Source organism: Palaemon carinicauda, chromosome 21 (genome assembly GCF_036898095.1).
Source record: "Palaemon carinicauda isolate YSFRI2023 chromosome 21, ASM3689809v2, whole genome shotgun sequence".
NCBI lineage: Eukaryota > Metazoa > Arthropoda > Malacostraca > Decapoda > Palaemonidae > Palaemon > Palaemon carinicauda.
In genome coordinates, this window is record NC_090745.1 from 48171872 (window position 1) to 48196756 (window position 24885).

General features: G+C 38.8%; 1 protein-coding gene across 3 annotated transcripts in view; it reads right to left on the bottom strand.

Annotated features, from left to right (window-relative positions):
- LOC137615274 (histone-lysine N-methyltransferase NSD2-like) overlaps positions 1 to 24885 on the bottom strand; it is a 521040-nt gene that overhangs the window by 358516 nt on the left and 137639 nt on the right. For all 3 annotated transcript variants that reach the window (XM_068345003.1, XM_068345002.1, XM_068345001.1), the window contains exon 5: positions 22212 to 22368. In XM_068345003.1, coding sequence (XP_068201104.1) covers positions 22212 to 22368 — 157 coding nt within the window. The remainder of the gene's footprint in view (positions 1 to 22211; positions 22369 to 24885) is intronic.

Consider the following 24885-nt stretch of genomic DNA (forward strand, 5'->3'; position numbering starts at 1 on the left):
ACTAGAGTGTTATGGAGTTCTTTGACTGGCCAGACCGTACTAAATTGGATCCCTCTCTCTGGTTACAGCTCATTTTGTCTTTGCCTACACATACACCGAATAGTCTGGCCTATTCTTACCACATTCTCCTCTGTCCTCATATACCTAACAACACTAAGAATACCAAACAATTCTTCTTTACTCAAGGGGGTTACCTAATGCACTACAATTGCTCAACAACTATTTTCCTCTTGGCATGGGTAGAATAGCCTGTCTAGTTATGGTAAGCAGCTCTTCTAGAAGGACACTCCAAAATCAAACCATTGTTCTCTGGTCTTGGGTAGTGCCACAGACACTGTACCAAGGCCTCCCCAGTCTTTGATTTGAATTCTCTTGCTTGGGGGTAAACTCGGGCATGCTGTTCTATCTTATGTCACTTCCTCTTATTTCTTTTTAAGTTTCTATAGTTTATTGTATGTGAAAGATCTAATTTAATGTTGTTACTGGTCTTGAAATATTGTATGATTATTTATTCTTCTCTTGTAGTTTCTTTCCTTGTTTCCTTTCCTCACTGGGCTATTTTTCCCTGTTGGAGTCTTTGGTCATATAACATCTTGCTGTTCCAAATATGGTTATAGCTCAGCTTGAAATAAAAAAGAAAAAAAAAATAATAATAATAATAATAACAACAACAATAATAATGGTCTGTAGGGAGGAGTGTGGGCACGTATATGAATATCTGGCGAGTATAGAAATAACAAACTTCATTACTATAATTCCATTCATTTCAATGAACCTCTCCCTATGTTCATATTGCTGACTTTCAATACTGACGGCTGTGGGATACCAGTGAAAGAGCGATAGGTCAACAACAAAATTGAAATATAACAAATTGTAAGTAATTTGTATTTTTCCTAGTATACAAACCTGGAGCTATTTATAGGGGTATACTTTCGGCGTAGCTGAAAGACGAGCCATGATAATTTTAGTGAGGGATAACTACCCCATCCGCTACTTAGCGGGTGGGGGGTGGGGTAGACTGGCTACCCCGCTCACTCACACCTCTCGGCTGAGTAACCACTTTGCTTTATGGCAAGACTTCTCGGGGGACAGGGTGGCGGGCCAATTTGTATAAATAGCTCCAGGTTTGTATACAAGGAAAAATACAAATTACTTACAAATTTGTTATTTGTTCCGGCGTAGATTCAAACTCTCCGCTATTTATAGGTGTGACATACTCTTAGGAGGGAGGAAGTCCTCACCAACTGGCCTTGGTCATGACCCGGGGTCCTCTCTATTTTGATCTGTGATCGATAGTAGGAGGGACCCTACCCTCGCTAAAATCAAGTGCCGATATGAGGTAATGCACTGATAGCGGACTACAGAAGCTTTTGTGTGAGTGGAACTAACAGTGTGGCTTGTCTTTAACATAGGAACTCGAGTACAAAACCTATTGTTCTTAAGACTTACCCGACACCCTCCCTCAAAAAAGTATTGGGAACGTAACGAAGTACTATTCTATACTTAGGAGGCACAAGGGAAATGAGTCTTACCTACTGCGAGGTGAGGTCAGCTATGCTGACACTTGCTGAGCTGTTTTCCCCAGAGGGGAGAAGCTGAAAGGAAGAAAGGGGCCAGTCATTCTCACTCATTCACCCCTGATTAATCCGGGTAACCTCAGCCCTCAACCCTTTGCTACTTGTCCATCAAGGAGCCTGAGGTGTTTAGACCATTTTTTGTGCAACCATCACAGGACCGAAAGAAAAGGTCTCCATGTTCTTGCGGGTTACGTCTTTGCAGGTAGTGGGCCATGAAGGTTAATTGACGCTTCCACATGCCCACTTAAAGAATCTGCGCCACAGAGTAGTTTCTTCAACGTCAGGGATGTAGCAACGCCACTGATGTTACAAGCTCTGGGTCTTAGGATGGAGGAGGGTCTAGATTTAGAGCAACCTCAATTGCCTTCCAATCCCAGAGGGGAAGGAAATCCTTGAGATCCTCCACTTGACTTTCCCCGTGCTGGTCAACAGTGCCAACACACAGGGCCCAGCTGGTGTCATTCTTTTAAGGTAACACCACAAACTCCTCACTGGGTAAAATCCCAGTTGATGAGTCTTCGGTTACCGAACGAAGACTCTTTATCCGAAATGGGCTGCACCTAGGGTACAGCACTCTCGGATTTTGAGTCTTGGCAATCAACTCGGAGACGCCGCTGAGGATTACTTCTCCCCATCTCCTAGAGTAGGAGACACCAGAAGATGGATCATACAACACACTAACTCTCTTGGTTAAAGCCCAAGTGAGTAGAAAGGGCCGTCTTCCGTGTAAGGAAGAGATCTGCTGCCTGGCATAAAGGTTCGTAGAGAGGGGACTTCAGGGACTGAAGGACCCGAACAGCGTTCCCAAAGGAGGTTGAGATCCAACATTGGACAAGTTATCTCAAACTTGTATAAGTAAAGGCATCGATGCGAGAGAACCCCCTTCTGCGACATCAGTCACAAAGGACCGAACACTTCGCCTGGATGACCGACGCTGAAGTATCTGAGGTGCCTAGACATCTTTTCCGCAACTCGTTGCAAAAGGCCTCTCTGAGAGTGGTGGTGTAGGATCGTCCCAGGCGTGAAGTCGAAGCAAAGCTACGGCTAAGGAAAGTGTTAGCGTGTGGCTGCTTGGAAGATTGTGTCGTGGAGGAAGATCCCTCGGAAGTTTGTCAGGAGCTGCAGAAGGTCCAGGAACCATTCTGCGGGATGCTATAGCAAAGCTATTGGAGTCATTGATAAGATCTTGCTTATCCTGACTTGGCTGAGCACTTTCTCACCAGACCAAATGGGGGAAAAAAGGTGTACTCCCGTAAGCTGTCCCACCGATCTTCAAATACATCTTGTTCAAGGCCTGGTGAACGGTCGAGCGGGAGCCTGAATTTCAGGGCCATTGCGAGCATGGCCACAGTCGGGGACCTCACAAAGTTAAGACTTTGCTGGATACAAGATGATTCAAAGACAATAGGAGCCCACTATCTGAGTGGTCTGTTCAGATTATCTGCAAGCACATTCCTGTACCAGGGATGACGCAAGCGGATGGGGACACCTAGCTGTCCTCTGTCCATCTGAGGCTCCTACTGCTAGATGGTTCTCTAAGAGAGGTGAATGCTGGTACCTTTCTGAATCGGGCTAACGGATGAGGATGGAATGTTACGGCATATGCCCCCCCTCTCTTTTTTAATGTATTAAAGAGAGCAGAGAGCATCAGATCCAGAGAGGTGACGATAAGATAGGCCTCTTTGCAGAAGCTCTTGTCTGCCACCTACCTCCACGGTTCGTCCAGCGGGAGGGGGGGAGATTGCATAGCAATGAACACATCTTGAGGTGATGTCAAGACGTGCAACTATTTGCACGTTCTTGCAATGAAGGGAAGGAGCCTGTCCACCCTCCAACTGCCACCAATCTTGTGTGGTTGGCCGAATAATCCTGATACCCAACAGTAAACCAGTTAATCAGAACAGCTTATGCTATAAGAGCGAATCTCCGTAGAGATCACCTTCCGCACAGAAAACAGGACAATAATTACCGAGCGCATCCAACCAACCCCAAGAGGAGATTGAGATGTATCTTCAATCTATTGTTGGATGGGTAGTAAGCATAAGTCTACTACGTAGTAATAGCACCGGACTGTGAACATGACAAGCATACATACGTAGCTAGACTTAAAGTCTCGTCCAGAACTCGGTTAGAGAACATTGAAAACGTTCGCAATGGAGATAATTCCCTTTTTTTTTAGGACAAAAACGTTCGTACTTCTCCGTCTCCGATCAGTATAGCGTAGTGAACCCTCGTTTATCGCGGTAGATAGGTTCCAAACGCGGCCGCGATAGGTGAAAATCCGCGAAGTAGTGACACCATATTTACCTATTTATTCAACATGTATATTCGGACTTTTAAAACCTTCCCTTGTACGTAGTACTGTTAACAAACTACCCTTTAATGTACAGAACACTTAATGCATGTACTACAGTACCCTAAACTAAAACAGGCACAAATATTAAAGGCGATTTTATATCATGCGTTTCCTAAACACGCTAAAAAGCACGATAAAAAATGGCAACCAATGTTTTGTTTACATTTATCTCTGATCATAATGAAGAAACAAACTGGAGGTAGAGCTTTGCTTATTACCCAGACATATTTCCCATACTATTCCCTTAGAACTACATCACATCTTCCTACTTTAGATATATATATATATATATATATATATATATATATATATATATACATATATATATATATATATATATATATATATATATATATGTATATATATATATATATATATATATATATATATATATATATATGTGTGTATATTTATACACTGTATATATATATATATACAGTGATACCTCGGTACTCGACCATAATCCGTTCGAGATCCGTGTTCGACCTCCGATTTGTTCGAGTACCGAATTTTTTTTTCCCCATAAGAAATAATGGTATATATTCTATTCCGTTCCCAAGCACTCGAACAGGCCCAAAATATTAATAAAACGTGTACCTAAACAACAATAATTATCTAAATGTGTATGAAATTGGTCAGAAAATCCTATAAAACAATTTTAAACCATTTACTGTACTAAAATAAAACAATTTTAAACCATTTTCTGTACTGTAGTGAACATACCTTTGAGCAGCGGTTCGATGGCATACAGGGATGGATGTGGAGAGGATGGAAGGGGGAGGTTACTGCTTGGAAGGAGAGTCCCCTTCCATGATGTGGCGGGGTAGTTCTCCTTCAGGAGTTGTTTCTCTCTCCAATGAAAGGGTGGGCAGATCTATTTCAGGGGTTTCTTCTCTTCTTTGTCTCTTCTTTGGAGGAGAAACAGGCTTTGATGTAGCAGCTTTCTTTTCTTTTGTGAAAAACTGGTCTATTGTTAATTGTTTCTTCCTCCTCTGCAGTATTTTTCGAAAATGATACATGACACTATCATTAAACATATGCACTGCCCGGTTTGCTACTGCAATTTCTGGGTGGTATTTTTCAGCAAAAGCCTGCACATCTGCCCACTTGGAACAAATTTCATTGATGAGAGAACTTGGAACATCCTCCCTTACCTCATCCTCTTCTGAAGATTCCTGCTCCACAATCAGATCCTGCTGCTGTTGTTGTTGCAGGTGCAACAATTCCTCCACAGTCAACTCGGTAGAATGGCTTTCTACAAGCTCATCAATATCATCCTTGTCGACCTCAAGCCCCAAACTCCTGCCCATGACAACAATTTCCTCAACGACATCAGTGTCATCAGAAATTACAGGGGTAGCAGTGCTTGGACCCGCCTCTGGTTGGAAACCTTCAAACTCCCTCTCTGTGACACATGATGGCCACAGCTTACGCCAGGCAGAGTTCAATGTCCTATAGGTCACACCTCGCCAAGCTTGGTCAATCATGTTAACAGAGTTGAGGATGCTGAAGTGTTCCTTCCAGAATTCCTTTAGGGTCAACTTCGTGTCACTGGTCACTTCAAAACACTTTCTGAAAAGGGCCTTGGTATAGAGTTTTTTGAAGTTTGAAATGACCTGTTGGTCCATGGGCTGGAGTATGGGAGTAGTATTGGGGGGCAAGAATTTGATTTTGATAAAGCTGTATTCTTCTTTCAAGTCATCCTCGAGACCTGGAGGATGTGCAGGAGCATTGTCCATAACCAGAAGACATTTCATTGGCAAGCTCTTTTCAATGAGGTAAGCCTTAACCTGGGGGGCAAACACTTCGTTTATCCACTCAGTAAAGAATTGTCTTGTGACCCAAGATTTAGTGTTCGAGCGCCACATAACTGGTAGTGCACTTTTACAAATATTATTTCGTTTGAACACCCGGGGGTTGTCCGAGTGGTACACTAACAAGGGTTTGATCTTGCAATCGCCACTTGCATTTGCACACAGCAACAATGTTAGCCTATCTTTCATTGGCTTGTGACCTGGCATCTTCGTCTCGTCCTTGGTAATGTACGTATTGGCTGGCATTTTCTTCCAAAATAACCCAGTCTCATCACAATTAAAGACTTGTTGTGCGATCAAATTTTGTTCATTTATGTACCGATCGAATTCCCCCACGTATTTATCGGCTGCAATTTGATCCGAACTAGCTGCCTCCCCATGCCTAGTAACACGATGAATACCTGTTCTATTACGAAACTTTTCAAACCAACCCCTGCTCGCTTTAAATGTAAATGAATCACTTTCACTGGTACTCGGACTTTTCTTCACTAATTCTTCATAGATATGCAACGCTTTTTCACAAATGAACGCTTCACTAACACTTTCCCCGGCCAACTGTTTTTCTTTAATAAATATTAAAAGCAACTTTTCCATCTCCTCAATCACTTGTGGCCTTTGCTTAGTTACCGCCGTAACTCCCGTTGCAACATTCGCCTTCTTAATCATTTCTTTATGCTTTAAAAACGTAGAAATGGTCGACTTCGCCATTCCGTATTCTACCGCTAAATCGGACACGCGTACACCATTCTCATATTTCGCTATAATTTCCTTCTTCAACTCGATCGTTGTTCGCACTGTTTTCCTCTTCTCCTTCCCCTTAACACTCATTACTTTCTTGGGACTCATTATGAAAGCTAAAAAAGCAATTAAAAGCACTGAAAATCACTAAATCACAACGAATGCTGATCGCGCGTTGTCTGAGTGACGCTCTCGAGAGAACTGATGCTTCCCGAACAAGCGAGAGTGGCCGAGATGGCGCGATCATCACAAAGCCCATGCGGTCGTCACGTGTTCGGCTGGTCGAGTACCGAATTTTTGGTCGAGCACCGCAGCAAAAATTTCTCGAAAATTTTGGTCGAACTCCGAATTGTTCGAGTATAGAGTCGTTCGACTACCGAGGTATCACTGTATATATATATATATATATATATATATATTTATATGTATACTGTACACATATACATACAGTAGGGTCCCGAATTACACGTGTTCTAATTACGCGATTCCTCAATTACGCGATCGATAGTTTTTAAAAATTAATTTTCCTGTATTTGCGAGGAGCATTCTAAATCCGCGAGTCAAGCACCGCGAAGCATAGGAAATCTATTGTTTTCTTAATTGTATTGGGGGGGGGGGTGATGGTTCCCCGATGTCTGAGAAGGGGGGGGGGGAGAATGTGAGAGAAAGATTTCTGTTCAAACATTTTAAGATTATTTTTGGATGAAAAATGTTAAGGTTTGCCCATCTGTTGTGTGAACTTGTCACTAGGCCTAGCCTAACTGTCCAACACCTATATGTATAATATTCCATATTTGTACTAATTAATTTTTATACTTACGTTGTGATTATGGTGAAAAATCCTTATTCATTAAACTTTAAATTAAAAACCATCAAAATAAAGACTATTTTATATCATGCTACTGCCAAACATGTCACCACAACCAAACCCATTACTCTGTTTAGTACGTTCCATCGCCGATCATAACGAACTCGCTAACCAATTTTAACATCTGTCTATAGGTTAACTTTTGCGGCAAAAGATATCTTACCAGGTACTATGTAATAATAATGTTATAATTAATGTTTTATTTATCCTTAGAAAATCAAAATATATGAAATATGAGCAATTTTGTTTCGTGTTGTTTTTTTTTCCTAAAAAAACGCCTCCTTAAAAGGAAAACGTTTTTTTTTTTTTTTACGTTTCATCGACGATCATAAACGCATTTACTCCTGAAAGTGATATTGAAGAGCTTTTACTAAAGATGTTATCATAAATAAAGATTATAAATAGGTGGTAAAATATCTATAATTAAAGTGTATTAGCATCAAGAAATGTTGGGGTTCGCCCTTTACATAAGAATGTACTGTACATTGGATTAGACAGAACGTAGAAAAAATCAATTAGGGAAAAATCGGTATTCGATATCCTCTTCATCAGCATCGTCATTCGTCAATTGGGCTTTTTATTTTTTTTATTCTCAGTCGCTAACTAGTTATCGCACTGCCAAGATCTGCACACATTCCGATAATTCACATTTGAAGGTTTTCTGGGAGAGGATGGATAGAGAAAATACCGAACTATATAAAATGTTTTTTTAACCTGTTAAGCGTCACCCACGTGATAAACCGTTCACCACGATCTACTCGGTACCGCCTTCAACTGTATATTCCGTTCATGACTTTAATTGCCTTTTACAAGCCGTCAGTCTCGTGATGTTACTTTACTCGTATAGTAAGTACAGGATCACCACTTGGCAACACTCTCAGCATATGGGGACTGTGAATAGAAACTTATATGATGTCTGGCAACTATTTTTCTGAAGGTAGTTTGATGTTAGAAAAAACTGGTTTCCTATCAGTGCGCTCGGGCGTTCATGCATAAGTGGTTATTTGTTGTTCCTTTTGTACTGAACGGTCTAAAGAGGAAGGTTATTTCTTTAGATGAAATAAATGATATTCTTGTTGAGGAATTTGATAATGATAACCTGTTTGATAATGAGAGCACTAGTTCTGAATCCTCCAGTGATGAGTATATTGAAGAAACAAAGTTTTCTTTCGATGTCGAAAGCGAAAATGACTTCTCATTACCGAATGACTGGACAACGAAATTTCACAAAACTATAAAGGGAAAGGAAACGCAGAGAGAGAGAGAGAGAGAGAGAGAGAGAGAGAGAGAGAGAGAGAGAGAGAGAGAGAATAAAGTGGATAAATAATGTACAAATGTATGACGAACATATTTGAAAACTATACAGGAAACGATATGAAGAGAGAGAGAGAGAGAGAGAGAGAGAGAGAGAGAGAGAGAGAGAGAGAGAGAGAGAGAGCTATCCCTTTCCTTTTGTTGCTTATCCAGGCGTAAGATTTACGATTGAAGATAAAAAGAACCCATTAGAATATTCAGTATTATGTAGCCATTTGAAATTAAATAATAGTAGTATTAATTGTTTTTTTACTCAACCATTTAATTAATATCCCTACTTTTAACTATAATTACGAATTATAAGCATAAAGAAATTATATTAACTTTGAAAAATTATCATTAGTGAAATGACCGCTCAGGGAAAAAAAAAGCGTGATTATCGTACAGCAGCCTAGTGCACACTTGCGCCTACTGGCCGTGTTTACGTGTGGGAGTGTCATCATGGATACACAGTACTATACTGTAATTTTTAACTATTGCTAGATACGTACTGTATCAAACCTTGAAAACCCTTTTTTGTTTTTTGTATCTATAGGAAATAATTCTACATCATTCGGAAAATACTGAAAACAGTAAGCTATGCATAGTACAGTAGTAAATACTACAGTCATAGAAAATTATCAAAACTTTAACAACTTTTTATTGTTTTATTTATCCATAAAAGAAATTTTGTACAGTATTTTATAAAAAAAAATCTATAAGAAGGATTTCTTACAGTATTAAGATAAAAGCTACAGTATATATATATATATATATATATATATGTTTTATATACATACATACATACATACATACACACATACATACACACACACAGTGTATATATAGCTAGAAAGCTAGAAATGGAGTGAAAAAAAAATTGACGGGTAGGTTAATGTTTGCCGCCATGATGTGTTTCGAAATATACGAATTTCCAATTACACGAGGCCTTTCATCGACCAAATTCTCGCATAATTCGGGACCCTACTGTACCTACATATATACATACATACATATATACATAAATACATGCATACATATATATATATATATATATATATATATATATATATACATATATATATATATATATATATATATATATATATATATATATGTTACTGTATATATATGGGTTATGGAAAAAATCCGCGAAGTGGTGAATCCGCGATGGTCGAACCGCGAAGTAGCGAGGGTTCACTGTATTACTGAATGTTCCTTATCAGGGGACAGATATGCTTATCAGAAGTTTCCGGTCAGAGTCATTGAAGGAAACTAAAACTTCTGATCGGGAGAAAGGATAAAAGGTGCCTATAAGAAGGCAAAATGTAAATGCTGTATGTCTGATTACAGGAAAGTTGCCAAGTAATGTACAGAGTAACCTGGTTTCAGTATGGGATATAACTATACAACTTAATAGATCGGAGTTCTAATTGCAAGATGTATATAGCCCTTATTGGTAGAAAGATCGCTTACACGCATATGTACTTGTCCATGCATGCGTATTCTCTGCCTCCAGGAAACATTTGCAACGAATCCGGTTGCGGGAATAATGTATGTGCGACGAATCGCAAGGAATTTTTGATTGTTAACTAACTAATATTTTCTTGAATGAGAGTGCACATGTTCTCAAACAAAATATACAGTTATAGAAGCAATCATTACTCCTTTGGTTTGCCCCTTCTCTTTATGGGAGGGGCTAGCCAGTGTTCATACACAGACTCGGATGTCTGGTTACCTGTGGGCGGGGTTTGAAACATTCGTAAACGTAATGAAAAGTTGCCCAAGCTGTTGCTATCATTCTTTAACATCAGCTAACACTGTTCCTTCGGGACTAATTGTTCAAGACAATAACCCTGTAAGGGTAGAATAAAAAGTCTCAGAAGCCTAGGGTGTAAAACAGCAAGTCATTGTACCCTGGGTACAGTGATGGGAGAGGCTGACTCAATCAAACGGTAGAACCTGAGTTCAAGACAATAACCTCACGGTTTTGTCTTGGCTAGAGCGCGTGCTCTGGGAAGGCTTACGGCCTTCATGAAGTTTTAACAACACCCATTGAAGTTTTGTAAAACTTCTCAGGAACGAGTCTCCCAAAAAGGGTGAATTCTTGTATGTGGGGGTTTGCTTCAAGAAGACCATACCTAATGGCCATCGACCACTTACCCAAAGGAGTTGCCACCGAACGCTTTCTAGCTAGTGAGAAAACTACCGTCTAATTCAGGCAAGGCCTACCAGAGGTAATGAAACAGAATGTAAGGAATTTTTCATTCACCGCTAATTTCCATCTGCTAACCAAACCACTCGAAGTGGGGGGTAGAGGGAACATGACGGTGGTTCGTTCGAAAACGAAAGGATCGGTGCTGGCGAAACCAGCCTAGCTGACATAGTAATCAGCTTGGAGTGTAGAGTGATGTAATAAGACACGCATTTGGAAGATAGAGCACGCGCGGTGTGTGTGTGTGTGTCGTCGACCATAATCTTCAGAAAAAACTCTGGATCGCAGGAACCAAGAGATTCAGATGAGAACCTAGGGGTTCATTATCTACATGTGAATTACTTTCTCACGACGCTAGGGGATGTTGTGACGAGAACCCGCAGGAACTCTGTCACTGATTCCTAATGGAATTTTCAGGAATCGTGTTACGTGCAAGAACCAAAAGGAACTGTGTCATAGTTACCTGTAGAGAATCGGAAACCCCTAGGCATTAAGCATTCCTCCGGGTTTCTGCGCACGCGAACACTTGCGACGAGATTCAGAAGACTCTCTATCATAGGAGTAAAACTTTTGATAACGATGGGCGCGTGCTCGCAAACCTTTTGCGTGACGAGAGTCAGAAGACTCTCTGTCATAAAAGAAAACTCTTGATGACGATGGTCACGTGCGTAAAGTTGGCTGCGTGCACAGAGATAGTCATGCGCGTGCACGGGCGCACTGAGATGGTTACGCGAGTAAACACTTCACGGGACGAGCGTTCGAAAACCCTCTGTCATGAGAGTAAAACTCTTGCGCGCGAACACTTCGCGCAATGAGTTCGAAAAACTCTCTAGAGTTGTTCGCGCACTTCAACTGATTGTGCGTGCCTAGTTGTTCATGCCAAATTCGTCGTTGCACGCATAAGGTTCGTCGTGAGCGCCAAATCGCCCGTGCGTGCCAAATTGGTCGTGCGCGCCAACTTGGTCGTGCGTACGAGAGTACTCACTGCTACGCTCACCCGAAGGTTCTCGATAGCCTGTGTTGTGCGAGCGTGAAACTATAAAATAATACTAATTTGCATAGTATAAGATTGCATTTCAGCCTTATAGTAACATGACCATAGATTATGCTATGCATGTCCCTGAGTATATTGCATGCATGCAGGAAATTAAGGAGACACACCTTGCAATATGGAATGAATTGGCAAATGGAGAATTTGTTGTCCAGAAGTGAGTAAGCTTTTGCAGCTATTGGTGTAGACCAAGCTCAGGAGCATATTTACAAAATACACAAACGAGACAGAGGTATCAGTGGTATTACTGACAATCTTGGAAGCCTTCTGAAGCGTCGCCCAAGTACAATGGAGCTCTCACACTTAGCAGAAGAGACAAGTAATGCTAGGCATTGAGACAACATCACGATTTATCCAAGGCAAAACTGGCACAACTGGGAAATCAAATCCATCAACTCAAAAAAGGCACTGTCAAAGTGTTATACCTTTAAGATTATGGGATTACATGACGGCACAGGACACTGATCCACTTCATAAAGAACATCATCATGAACAAAAGGATGTACAGGAGAGCATCCTGAACACATTAGATTGTGGAAAAATGGCTTATGAACAATTTGCAGAAGAGCACATCTGTGGTACACAGAACCTTTATCTGAAGGATGATATATGCATTTATGAATTTTCTCCAGTGAGCAGCATGTTGATGAAAACAGAATGTTTACTTCACCCCTGTACTGAAAAATATCAACTCACACCACCTTCTGGAAAACCTGGCACATGCTGAAGAGAAACAAGTTGGTGATTGGGATTTGTTAAATGGTGATGCTTCAATAATCGTTGGTGCCATGTCTTGGCTGTTGTCCATGAAATGGCTGTATTCAAAGATCATATAAACACATGTGCTGACCTGGCTCAACATTTCATCAATCCTACAGCATGTTGTATTCGACTTTACTCTAAGGCGTATGTAGTGTTTGACAACAACACCAAAGTCACAACTGCAAGAACTCGCAGGACAGTGTTGTGCAAAATGGAAGGTTTCTCGAGACGCTGAATACAAAGACAACAGGAACACATGCATTAAAGACCTATCCAAATTTAACAATCATAAAAAAGAAACTGCCAATATTGTAGTTAGCAAGCAAAGTTGTAGAACACTGCATGGGAGATGTAACTACTAACCGAGGGTTCATGTGCAACTATCCCAACAGAAGCAACATTCAACACAGTGCAGGCGTGATGAAGAAGACACGATAATGATCTTTAGCGAGCCTAAAGCTCTCAGTCTTGGATACAGGGTCCACATCTACTCTCTAGATACAGATGTGATTCTTGCTCTTGATTACAAGTCTGTCCTAGGCAACCAAGTATCAATGACAATGGGCACAGGATACAACAGACAAACAATACCTTTGTTGAAAATTGGAAAGAATGTTTGCCAGCTCTTCTTGGCTTTCACATCCGAAGTAGTTGTGAAAGAGCAATACATCTTGGTGGAACATCTTCATAGAATATAATGTAAATATCCTCAGTGGACTCTGTGAGCTTGGAACACAAGAGAGACATACCCTCAAATACTTCATCATTGTGAAGAGACAATATGCCACTTACTGTCCTCCAAAAATTGTTGTGATGACCACTACTTCTGAACATGGACAGTACCATTTCCAAGGCTTAAAATCCCAACTAGGTAGAGGTACATCATGCAACCCAAGGGTCACTCAAAGAGCATATTAGCTGGGCTTGCTTATCAATGCAGTATATAGGTGCAAGAACTAGAACCTTCTCCTAATGTGAATTTGCCAAAGACACTTGCATGGTTCATCAGTGAGTCATTAGGCTACTACATACTCTCAGCAGAATACATATAGTTCCAGAGTTTTTGTTACAGTTAGTGCAGTGCAGATCATGATAAGTCAATGCAGCAGCCGATGTTGATATCGTGAGAACAAAATGCCATGCACAGACCTGGACGTTGCAGCAGATACGTGACAATTTGGATCTTCATAAACATGATTTTGAATCATGTGGATAATTTGGAAAGCACTACTTCAAGAGTGACACCGATTATAACTATACATCATCATGTAAAAAAAGGATACAGTACGCACATATTCATTTAAATCAATAAATGATTTTATAACAAATCTCCTGCAACATGATCATGATAATTCAGTTAATGTTTCAAATTAATAATGTTAATTGGAATAATGAATCAAAATAGCAATAGATATGGGTACACAAATAATCGACATTCTATTACACCATTCTCAACCTTTTTTCCGTTAAGTACCCCGAGTTATAAGACCATTCACCAAACCCCTAGTAATCTAACATCGAACACAATGGTAATTTAATTAACTAAATAAGATATTACACTGGAACCTTGCCATACGATTGCCCGAATATATGAATGTTTTGAGATACAACTAAAAATTTGTGAAAATATATGCTTTGATATACAACGAAATATTTGAGATACAATTTTGCGATGAGTGATAGTTGTATAGGCGACCGATAGATGGCATTCAGTCTGTTTGTTGGTGCTGCATTGATAACACGTCGTTGTGTAGTTCGTTGTATTTGTGCCTTTTTTTTTCATGTTATTTTGTCAATTTTATTATTTACCATGGGTCCCAAAGCTAAAGACAAAGCATGTGATAAGAAAAAACCCAAGAAAATGATCTCAAAAATCCAATAATGCTTCCAAAACGAAATAGAATATTTAGTGAGAGAAATATGAATGATTCTCTCTCTCTCCTCTCTCTCTCTCTCTCTCTCTCTCTCTCTCTCTCTCTCTCTCTCTCTCACTAAATATTCTATTTCGTTTTGGAAGCATTATCTGTGTGCCGGTGAGTGATTACACTTTTGCGACCCTATAAATATCCTGATTTAACGCGGATAACAAAAGGCTATCGAGTGCAATATAGCTACAAGTTTTCGTGAATAGTCAGTGATTAGTTTGAGGTCAGAGAAGTGGGATAAAACGTCGGCATAGAATAGTTATCTTGTGAATTATTAAAAATCTAATCAAGATGGCTATGTACAACACGGGCAAGGCTTGGAGAGACATCGCTGGACTCAGCAAAAGTAAATTCCATGAGTTGGCGAAACAGGAGCTCGACCGTCTGATAACAGAGGTCACTAGTAACGTCAACCAGTGTGACGGAAAAATATTCGCAGACATATTGAAACAATATGATCCAATAAACTGGAGCAAATCTGCGGAAAACATCAGCAAAATAATAGAAGAAATTCCAAAGAAGATCCAAGAGATAAAGAGACTTATAAAGAAAGTCTACATCAATCAACACATTCCATCAAAGAACAATAAGAAGTCCAATATGGTGAATATGCCGATTGATGCAATGGGAAAAAAAAATGCCAAAATGGTGTAATACATGTAAGATATGGTATTCCATTAATAATCCTCAACAATTGATTAGAAAATGTGATGCCTGTCATGTTCCAACACACCCCACATGTGCTGAAATACAGCAAAAAATAAAAAATAAAGACACAAAGGTATTACGCTCAACATGCTTAGTCTGGATAGAAAATATAATTAAGTCGAGACTAAATCTGCAAATAGTTGAAGATAAAGAAGAGGAAGAAGAAGAAACAGAAGAAGAAGAAGATGAAAAAGAAGAAGAGAACAATGAACAGGATATGTGTTGTAAGGATGCAGAAGAAATCATTGATATAACCTATGATGCCATCCAACAACATACTTATGAAGAAATAAATTACCAGATGGAAACAAATAATAGACACAAGAGACTCTACCCGGACCTACATAATTTTAGGGAAGAGCAAGAACAAGAAAAAATAGAAAAGAAGGATATAGTCTGCAATATGCTGAAAAGAGGGAATTGCAGATTTGGCGAAAGATGCTACTACAAGCATCCAAAGATATGCCATAATTATGAAATATATGGTAAATGTGCGTATTTAGACGGATATGGAGACGAATCCAGAGATCTCCATCCAAAAATATGCAAAAACCTAAAAGAAGGAAAAGGATGCAGTTTCAACAAAAAATGTCGATATATGCATCCTGCAACCATGAATGAAAGTAAGAAAACTCGGCAAACTGAAAAGAAAAATGAAAGCAAAAAAGAAACAAAAAAGCAGGCCGTGTATATACCGCGCTATGAACCAAGAGCCCCAAGATATGAGGCCTTTCAACCCAAACCTGCACATTTAGAGCCCAACTACAAAGAATGCATCTATAATGCCAGGGGTTGGTGCAGATATGGGGATTATTGCAGGTATACACACAAAAATAAATATGAAGGCGAAAGAACAAATATAATAGAAAAGTTGGATTTTTTAATGGCAGAATTCCGGGAAATGAAGAAAAGAACATCATATCAGAACAGGAAGGAAGCATGGGAGAATCCATATTATTACCGATATTAAATAATGGGGATGAAACACAAACCACAATAGTGATGAATGCACAGGGTTTAGTCATGAGTAACTCTTAAAAGGAAAAGAGAGTTCTTAGAAGATCTAACCCAAATTGAAAAAATAGATATATTAAATATAAGTGAAACATGGTATTCCCAAGAGACTGGCAGTGATGACCAGATAAAGGGTTTCCAAACTTATAGATCTGACAGAATAAATAGGAATCAAGGGGGAACCGCAATATATGGAAGAGACATAAATCAACGAAAAGTCTGAAAAAATACAGCAACAAAGAATATGAATTGATTGCGGTAGAATTTGAATCTGAAAAACTAGTGAATATTGTAGTTTACAGACCCCCAAATACTAAGGAGTTTGACATAATAATAGAAAAAATAGATGATATATGTAGAAACCATAAAGACTGGAATATCTATCCGGAGATTTTAACTTTCCTTTCGTGGATTGGAAAGAACGGATAGAAGAAAGTGGTTGTATGTATACATATAAAAAAGAGCAATAGTAGCGCAGAAGATAAAAGACAATTTGAAAAGCTTCAAGATATGCTATTAGAACATAATATGCAACAAATAAACCACATTCCAACAAGAAAGGAAAATGTCCTAGATCTAGTATTTGTGAATGAGGTGAATTATGTTAAAGAAATAATAGTGTATAACACGGGAATTTCAGACCACAATGTCATAGAATTAACAGTCCATTCCAAAGCAAGTGATCACAGAATTAATCAAAGCACAAAACATTGGGAAGGATATGGAAAATATAATTTTTATAGTAAGAATATAAAATGGTCCGAAATAAATGAAGAACTGAATAAAGAATGGAAAAATGTGTTTGTAAGTGATAATATACAGGTAAATACGGACATACTATACAAAATACTGGAGAAAATTGTTGAAAAATATGTACCGAAGAAAAACAATAAACAAAAGACATGCATACCAAGAGAAAGAAAGATCTTATTTCAGAAAATTAGAAAGTGGAAGAAAAAGCTTACAAAAGAAAAATAATGTGTGGAAAATGATGGAAATAAAATGTAAGATAGAAAATGCAGAACAAAGATTATACAGTCAAAAGAAAATGAAAAAAAGGGACTTAGAGGAAGGGACACTTCAAAATATAAAAAAAAACCCAAAGTACTTTACTCCTATGCAAAAAAAGATGAATAAAGGGAGATTAGAAATAGGCCCTCTAAGAATTGAAGGACGGCTAACGAATGAAAAAAAGGAAATATGCAACATATTAGCAGAAAAAACATAAGAGTGAGTTCACGCCAAGAATTGCGAATGAGAATGAAACAGAAATGAGAGAAGAAAATGTTGAATATCTAACGGATATAGATATTATTGAAGTAGATATTGTCAAGGCTATAAACGAAATTAAAAATGGATCGGCAGCCGGACCAGATGGAGTTCCAGCGATTTTGTTAAAAAAAAACTGCAAACACTATCGCGAAGCCGCTTGCAATATTGCTAAGACAAAGTGTAGATATGAGCGAGATATATGTTAAACATAAATTAGCTTATATAACCCCCATCTTCAAAAGTGGATCAAGACTAGAGGCAAGCAATTACAGTGGAACCTCTACATACGAATTTAATCCGTTCCAGAACCAACTTCGGATGTAGAAAATGTTCGGATGTCGAAACGAATTTTCCCATAAGAATACATTGAAATAGGATTAATCCGTGGTTGACCCCAAAAACCTATGATAACTTCTTAATAAACTACTACACATAATTTCCCATGAGAATAATGCACACTAAATTAGATAATAGACATGTAAATAAGAAGAATTAGCAAAAAATGATAAATAAGAAATGGGTTTTTAAAGTCACTTTACCTTAGAAACTCCAGCGCAGGTGTTGTTAGTCTTGCTACGCAGAGAGGAGACGGACGGGCGGCAAGGAGGTAGAGAGGTTAACTACAATAAACGTACACTACCGTAACTTATTCTAACTTACACTAAGTGAACATTAACATAACTTAGCTTATTTTTTTTTATACATTTTATATTTGTTTTTTACATTTTCTTTTTTTCTTTTTGATGATTACGTAATTTTAATCACTTTCACTCTCTACACTTAAAATTGACTGAATTTCTTTCGCTTCACTCTTTTCTGTTTTCTTTGTTTCACTTTCTTCCGCTTCACTCTTTGCCGTTTTCTTCGAATCACTTACATCCTCTTCATCACGAGTTCGCTTCGCAGTTTTTTTAAAGAAATTATCGATAGATAATTGCTTGGTACGGCTTTTCAGAATGTTTCGAAAGTTAGTTAGGCAAACATCATCGAACTGCGAAACTACACGACATACCTGCAATTTCTTTGGATGGTATTTGTCGATGAAGTCGACCACGTCTTGATATTTTCCTAACACCTCTTTTATATGCGCCGAACCTAACACATGTTCTACCTCCTCGCTCCCTTCCTCGTCATCACTCATGTGCTCCGACATAGCATGGAGTTCCTTGAGCTCATCCGTGGTAAGTTCGTCGTGATGTTCGGCGACAAGTTCCGTAACGTCATCTGCGTCGACCTCCAGACCCATGGACTTGCCAAGGGAGACGATTTCCTCTACGGCTTCCGCTGCACCCACCACGGGATCAGGTTCGGGGTTAAAACCTTCGAAATCTTGGGAAGAAACTGCATCAGGCCACAGCTTCTTCCAGGCAGAATTGAGGGTCCTTCAAGTTAATCCCACCCAAGCCTGATCTATGATCTTCAAGCAGTGCACGATGTTGAAGTGGCCCCTCCAAAATTCACGCAAAGTTAAGTTGGTGCTTTGCGTGACATTAAAGCACTGCTTAAATAAGAGCTTGGTGTACAGCTTCTTAAAATTAGAGATGACTTGCTGGTCCATGGTCTGGAGGATAGAGGTGGTATTCGGTGGAAGATACAGCACCTTTATGAACTTAAATTCATCGAAGATATCATCTTCAAGTCCGGGAGGGTGAGCGGGTGCATTGTCAAGGCATAGCAGGCACCTTAAAGGCAATTTCTGTTCATGAAGATACTTCTTCACAGAAGGGCCGAAAACTTGGTTAACCCATTGCACAAAGAATTGCCTAGTGACCCAGGCCTTCGAGTTGGATCGCCAGAAAACATGAAGCTGATCCTTATCGACGTTGTGTGCCTTAAAGGCCCTAGGGTTCTCGGAATGGTAAACCAGTAAGGGCTTGACTTTAAAGTCCCCGCTAGCGTTGGCACATAGGGCAAGAGTCAACCGATCCTTCATTGGCTTATGCCCAGGCAATTTCTTCTCTTCGGCGGTGATGTAGGTTCGACTGGGCATCTTCTTCCAAAACAGCCCAGTTTCATCACAATTAAACACTTGCTGCTCTACGTAGCCTTCTTCCTGCACGATCTTTTCGAAGTTCTTGACAAAGTCAGCTGCAGCCTTTGTGTCAGCACTAGCAGCCTCTCCGTGGCGAACAACTGAATGAATCCCCGGACCGTTTCTTAAATTTCTCGAACCAGCCACGAGATGCCTTGAAATCATCTGAGGAAGGCTCGGTTGAACTCTCCCCAGCATCACCCCCAGAGCTCTCCTCCTTCAAGTCCGTAAAGATGGTGTGCGCTTTCTCGCAGATGACTGTCTCGGTGATGGTGTCGCCAACGATCTCTCTGTCCTTAATCCACACTAGCAGAAGTCGTTCCATCTCTTCTATGATAGGGCTACGGCGTTTTGAAATTATGGTGATCCCCTTAGAAGGTTTCACTGCTTTAATAGCTTCCTTCTGTTTAAGGATTGTCGAGATCGTCGACATATTACGGTCATACTGTTTAGCAATTTCACTCACGCGGATGCCGCGCTCATGTTTTTCAATAATTTCCTGCTTAACTTCTAAAGAAAGCATTTCCTTCTCCCTTTTCTCACCACTACCACTACCACTGGCAAAACTAAGCCTTTTAGGACCCATACTTTACGTAAATTACCGTTAAAGGATGCACGTAAAAAATCACGATTAAAACAGAGTTAATAGCAGAACGCACAGAGAACCGCAAGAAGCCGACGAGCACAGAGGACTGACCCAAGCCGCGCTAATTGAGGGTCCCTCCGAGGTCGAAGTGCTGCCTTCTATCGGCGGAAATAAAATACACTTCAGGCGCTATGAGCACCGACTACGCGTACGAGTATTGTTTACTTCGGGTGTCGAAAAAAACATTCGGGTGTAGAGTAGGAACGTGTTCGAATTGTACTTCGCGTGTAGAAAAATTTGGATACAACCGGTACGACGAAAATTGCTTACTTCGTGTGTCAAAATAAAATTCGGGTGTAGAGTCAAAAATTTGCTCGAATTTTACTTCGGATGTAGATACGTTCGGATGTAGAGGTTCCACTGTATAGACCTGTTAGTCTAACATCACATATTATGAAAGTGTGAGAGGGTAATAAAAATGAAAATAATGGATCATTTGGTTAAAAATAATCTGTTTAATATAGGTCAACACGGTTTTGTGCCCGGAAAAAGTACACACACCCAACTGATAGCACACTATGAAAACATATACAAAAATATGATAAGTGAAAAAGACAGAGATGTGATCTATCTAGATTTTGCAAAAGCCTTTGACAAGGTAGACCACAATATATTAGAGAAAAAAATGAGAAAGCATAATATTGTGGGAAAGATAGGAAAATGGGTAAAAGAATTCCTGCAAAACAGAAAACAGATAGTAGTTGCAAATGACGAGAAATCGGATGAAGCTCAGGTAATATCTGGCGTGCCACAAGGTACGGTTTTAGCTGCACTGCTGTTTGTTATTATGATCTCAGACATAGATTGTGATGTTGAAAACTCTGTAGTGAGAAGTTTCGCCGATGACACAAGAATAAGTAGAGAAATTACTTGTGATGAAGATAGGAACTCACTACAAAGAGATCTAAACAAAATATATGAATGGGCGGAGATAAATAGGATGGTATTTAACTCCGATAAATTTGAATCAATGAATTATGGAAACAGAGAAGGAATGGTATATGCATACAAGGGACCTAATAACGAGACAATCACAAACAAGGAAGCAATTAAAGACCTTGGTGTAATGTTAAATAGCAACCAAATAGCAACACTGTTGGCTAAATGTAAAGCAAAAGTGAGAATGTTATTCAGACACTTTAAAACAAGAAAAGCTGAACACATGATTATGCTTTACAAAACTTATGTATGTAGTACACTCGAGTACTGCAATGTGATATGGTACCCACACTACCAAAAGGATATTGCACAAATAGAGAGTGTACAAAGGTCTTATACTGCTAGAATAGAAGTTAAGGACCTTGACTACTGGGAAAGACTGCAAATTTTAAAACTATACAGTCTAGAAAGGAGAAGAGAACGCTACATGATAATACAAGCATGGAAGCAAATAGAAGGAATTACTGAAAACATCATGGAGCTAAAAATATCAGAAAGAGCAAGCCGAGGTAGATTAATAGTGCCAAAAAATATACCAGGAAAACTAAGGAAGGCGCAAAGGACATTAATCCACTACGCACCAGCATCGATAATGCAGCGACTATTTAATGTGCTGCCAGCTCATCTAAGAAACATATCAGGAGTGAGCGTAGATGTGTTTAAGAATAAACTCGATAAATACCTAAGATGCATCCCAGACCATCCAAGACTGGAAGATGCAAAATACACTGGAAGATGCATTAGCAACTCTCTGGTGGATATACGAGGTGCCTCACACTGAGGGACCTGGGGGAACCCAAACAAAAAATAAGGCAATAAGGATAAGGTAAGGTAAGGCTCTCTCTCTCTCTCTCTCTGAACATATTTAGAGAGAGAGAGAGAGAGAGAGAGAGAGAGAGAGAGATATCATACTTTTAAAAAAAATTTAATACAAAACTAGAGCTATGGTTGGTTAACTTTAAAAAATACATATATACTAAACAACAAAGGAATACACTTACCATGTAACTTGGTAAACTCTCCATTATCTGGCTGATAGGATATCATGGCTGGCCATAAAGGGTTCCCTTTTAAAAGTACCCACACCAAGTCACCAACCATGTGTTCACATGGGTGTTCTTTTTCCAAGGTGCTGTAGTCCACGCCAATAGGGAGATCCTATAAGAAAAAAGGCATATGTCTTTAAAAACAAAAATACCTATTCAACATAAAAATATATAAAATGATGTACGGTAATTCAATCTAGCATACCACAATTCCACACAACTTTACACCTTATTTAAAACACACACATAAAAAATATCAACCTACCACTTTACTAGGTGAAATACATTTCTAGAATGCAGTAAAACAACTACATCATCTTCACTGCCTATTTAATATTGTTCCTTTGTTTTAAGATTCTCATTTCTAAATCCATTTAGAGGGAGAAGAGATTCTCAAAACAAAAAATGGTTTCATTATCATAATTGTTTTTGCATTAGTTCTTCCCATTACAGGGTTAGACATGAAATCAGTCTTCTCCACTCTTCTATCCTATTCTCTGTTTTCCCATCTATCTTCAGTTTGGTTATTCTACTAGATAATCCTAAATCTATGTTGTTGATGTACATTAGAAATAGCAATGAGCCAAGAATGGATCCTTGGGGTATTCCACTTGTAAAAGCTGCCCACTATGAAGCTTCTCCATTGATTACAAATCTCTGTTTTCTATTTGTTTGTCAATCTTCGATCCAGCTGGCTCGTCAATGATGCCTAATGCTCTAATTTTGAAAATTATTTTTTATGAGGAACTTTGTCAAAAGCCTTTGGAAAGTCTGGGCATATTATGTCTATTGCCCTGCTTTTGTCCTATATGCTAAACACAAGGAAAAATTCCAACACATGATCTCTTTTGTCTAAAACCATGTTGGCTGGGTATCAGATCATTTTTCTCTATGTACTCTACTATTGAATTACTATGATTAAAAATTTTTGAGATACTGAAGTTAAATACACAGGTTTGTAGTTACCAGGTTCTTCTTTAGGTTCCTTCTTGTAGATTGAAGGAACATTGCCTAGTTTCCATCCTTGTGGCGCCTTTCTTTCGTTGGTCATCTTTCGGAACATTTTGTAAAAGTGTGGGGTTATATCTTCTATAATCTCTCTTGGACAATAACAACTGGACCTGGTGCCTTAGACTTACTGAGTCCTTATATTTTCTTTTTGACACCATTCATTGTAAAGATGATTATATCTAAGGGTTGTGGCCCTTCATATTTGATAGCTGGTTTAGGGAAGATCATTGATTCTTTCCTAGTGAATACACATCAATTTGGCCTTTTCCAAATTATTTGTTATAAGATTACCCTATGAGTCTCACAATAGGCTAATATTGTTTTTAATTGGTTTTCTATTAATGACGTAGGCAAAATTTTTTGTGGGGGTTTTCTTTACTAGCTGATGCCACTTTTCTCTCCATTGATCTTGGCCTTTCTAACTAGTTTATCTACTTTTCGGCTTGACTTCTTATACTAGGAAATTTCATGAATTGAAGGCTGTGGACCCATTGATATTCTTACTGCATTGGCTATTTCTCTGCTGAACCACTTAGGTTGTGGATTTTCATTTGGTGAAATTTTTCTATGTGGTATACATTTAGATATTTTTTCTTCATATATTTCTACAAATTAATCCCATTGTGTATCTATATCTATGTTCCTTGTTTCATTGTATTCTAAAATCTTGGTGTCCAGTATTCCTTCAGTTTTATTCAGTTACTATGTCTGTAGTCTAGCTTTTTTATAATTTTATTTCTTTTAGATAAGGAATATTTACCTGAAATCTAACTATTCTGTGGTCACTTCTGTCAATATTTTTGCCTTCTGAAACACTAGATACTAAATTTTCTTGTTGTTAGCAAAATATCTAGTATGTTGTTTCCCTTAGTTGGTTTATCAATCTACTGATGGAGTAATTCATTGTTGACAAATTCTAGCAGCCTATGCCTGTGTTTGATGTAGAATTCATAGTCCCAGTTTAGTACTACATTGAAGTCTTCCATTAGGACAGCTGCATTATTGTTAACTTCTTGTCCAAGTTGTCTATAGAGCTCTTCATCCTATTCTTGTGTTTGATGTGTTCTATATATTACTAGAATGTACTTGTTTTTTCATGTGATTTTTATATTTCATGTCACTTCACATTGTTTCTAATTTAATTTCTTTGGGGTTTGATTATTGACATAGAGCATTACCCTCCCACCTTTTTTCATGAGGGGATCCTTCTTGAAAAGCTTGAAACCTGGGATTTTGTATTTTCCAATAAAATCTTTGTTTTTTCTTGAATCCATGTCAGGGTAATGCCTACAACATCTAGTTCCTCACTACTTATCATTAACTTAAAGTTTTCCAATTTGTTTGTAACTGAGCACTGAATTGTGCCAGTGAAGAAATTTCCCGTTTTTCTCCTTTTCTATACATTTGCTAGTATCCCTGATTTACTAATGATTTAGTTTTACTTTTATCTGCATTATCCAAGTTTCCTGCTAAATTTCCTCTTTGTTGTTGGAGGATTTTTAAGAGTCTAGCTTGTTCATAGTCTACTGTTTCAGGGGACCATCCGCTATATCCTGCATCTTTTTATTATAATTATTCAAAACACAATTTCTATATGTTTTAGACATATATGATACCT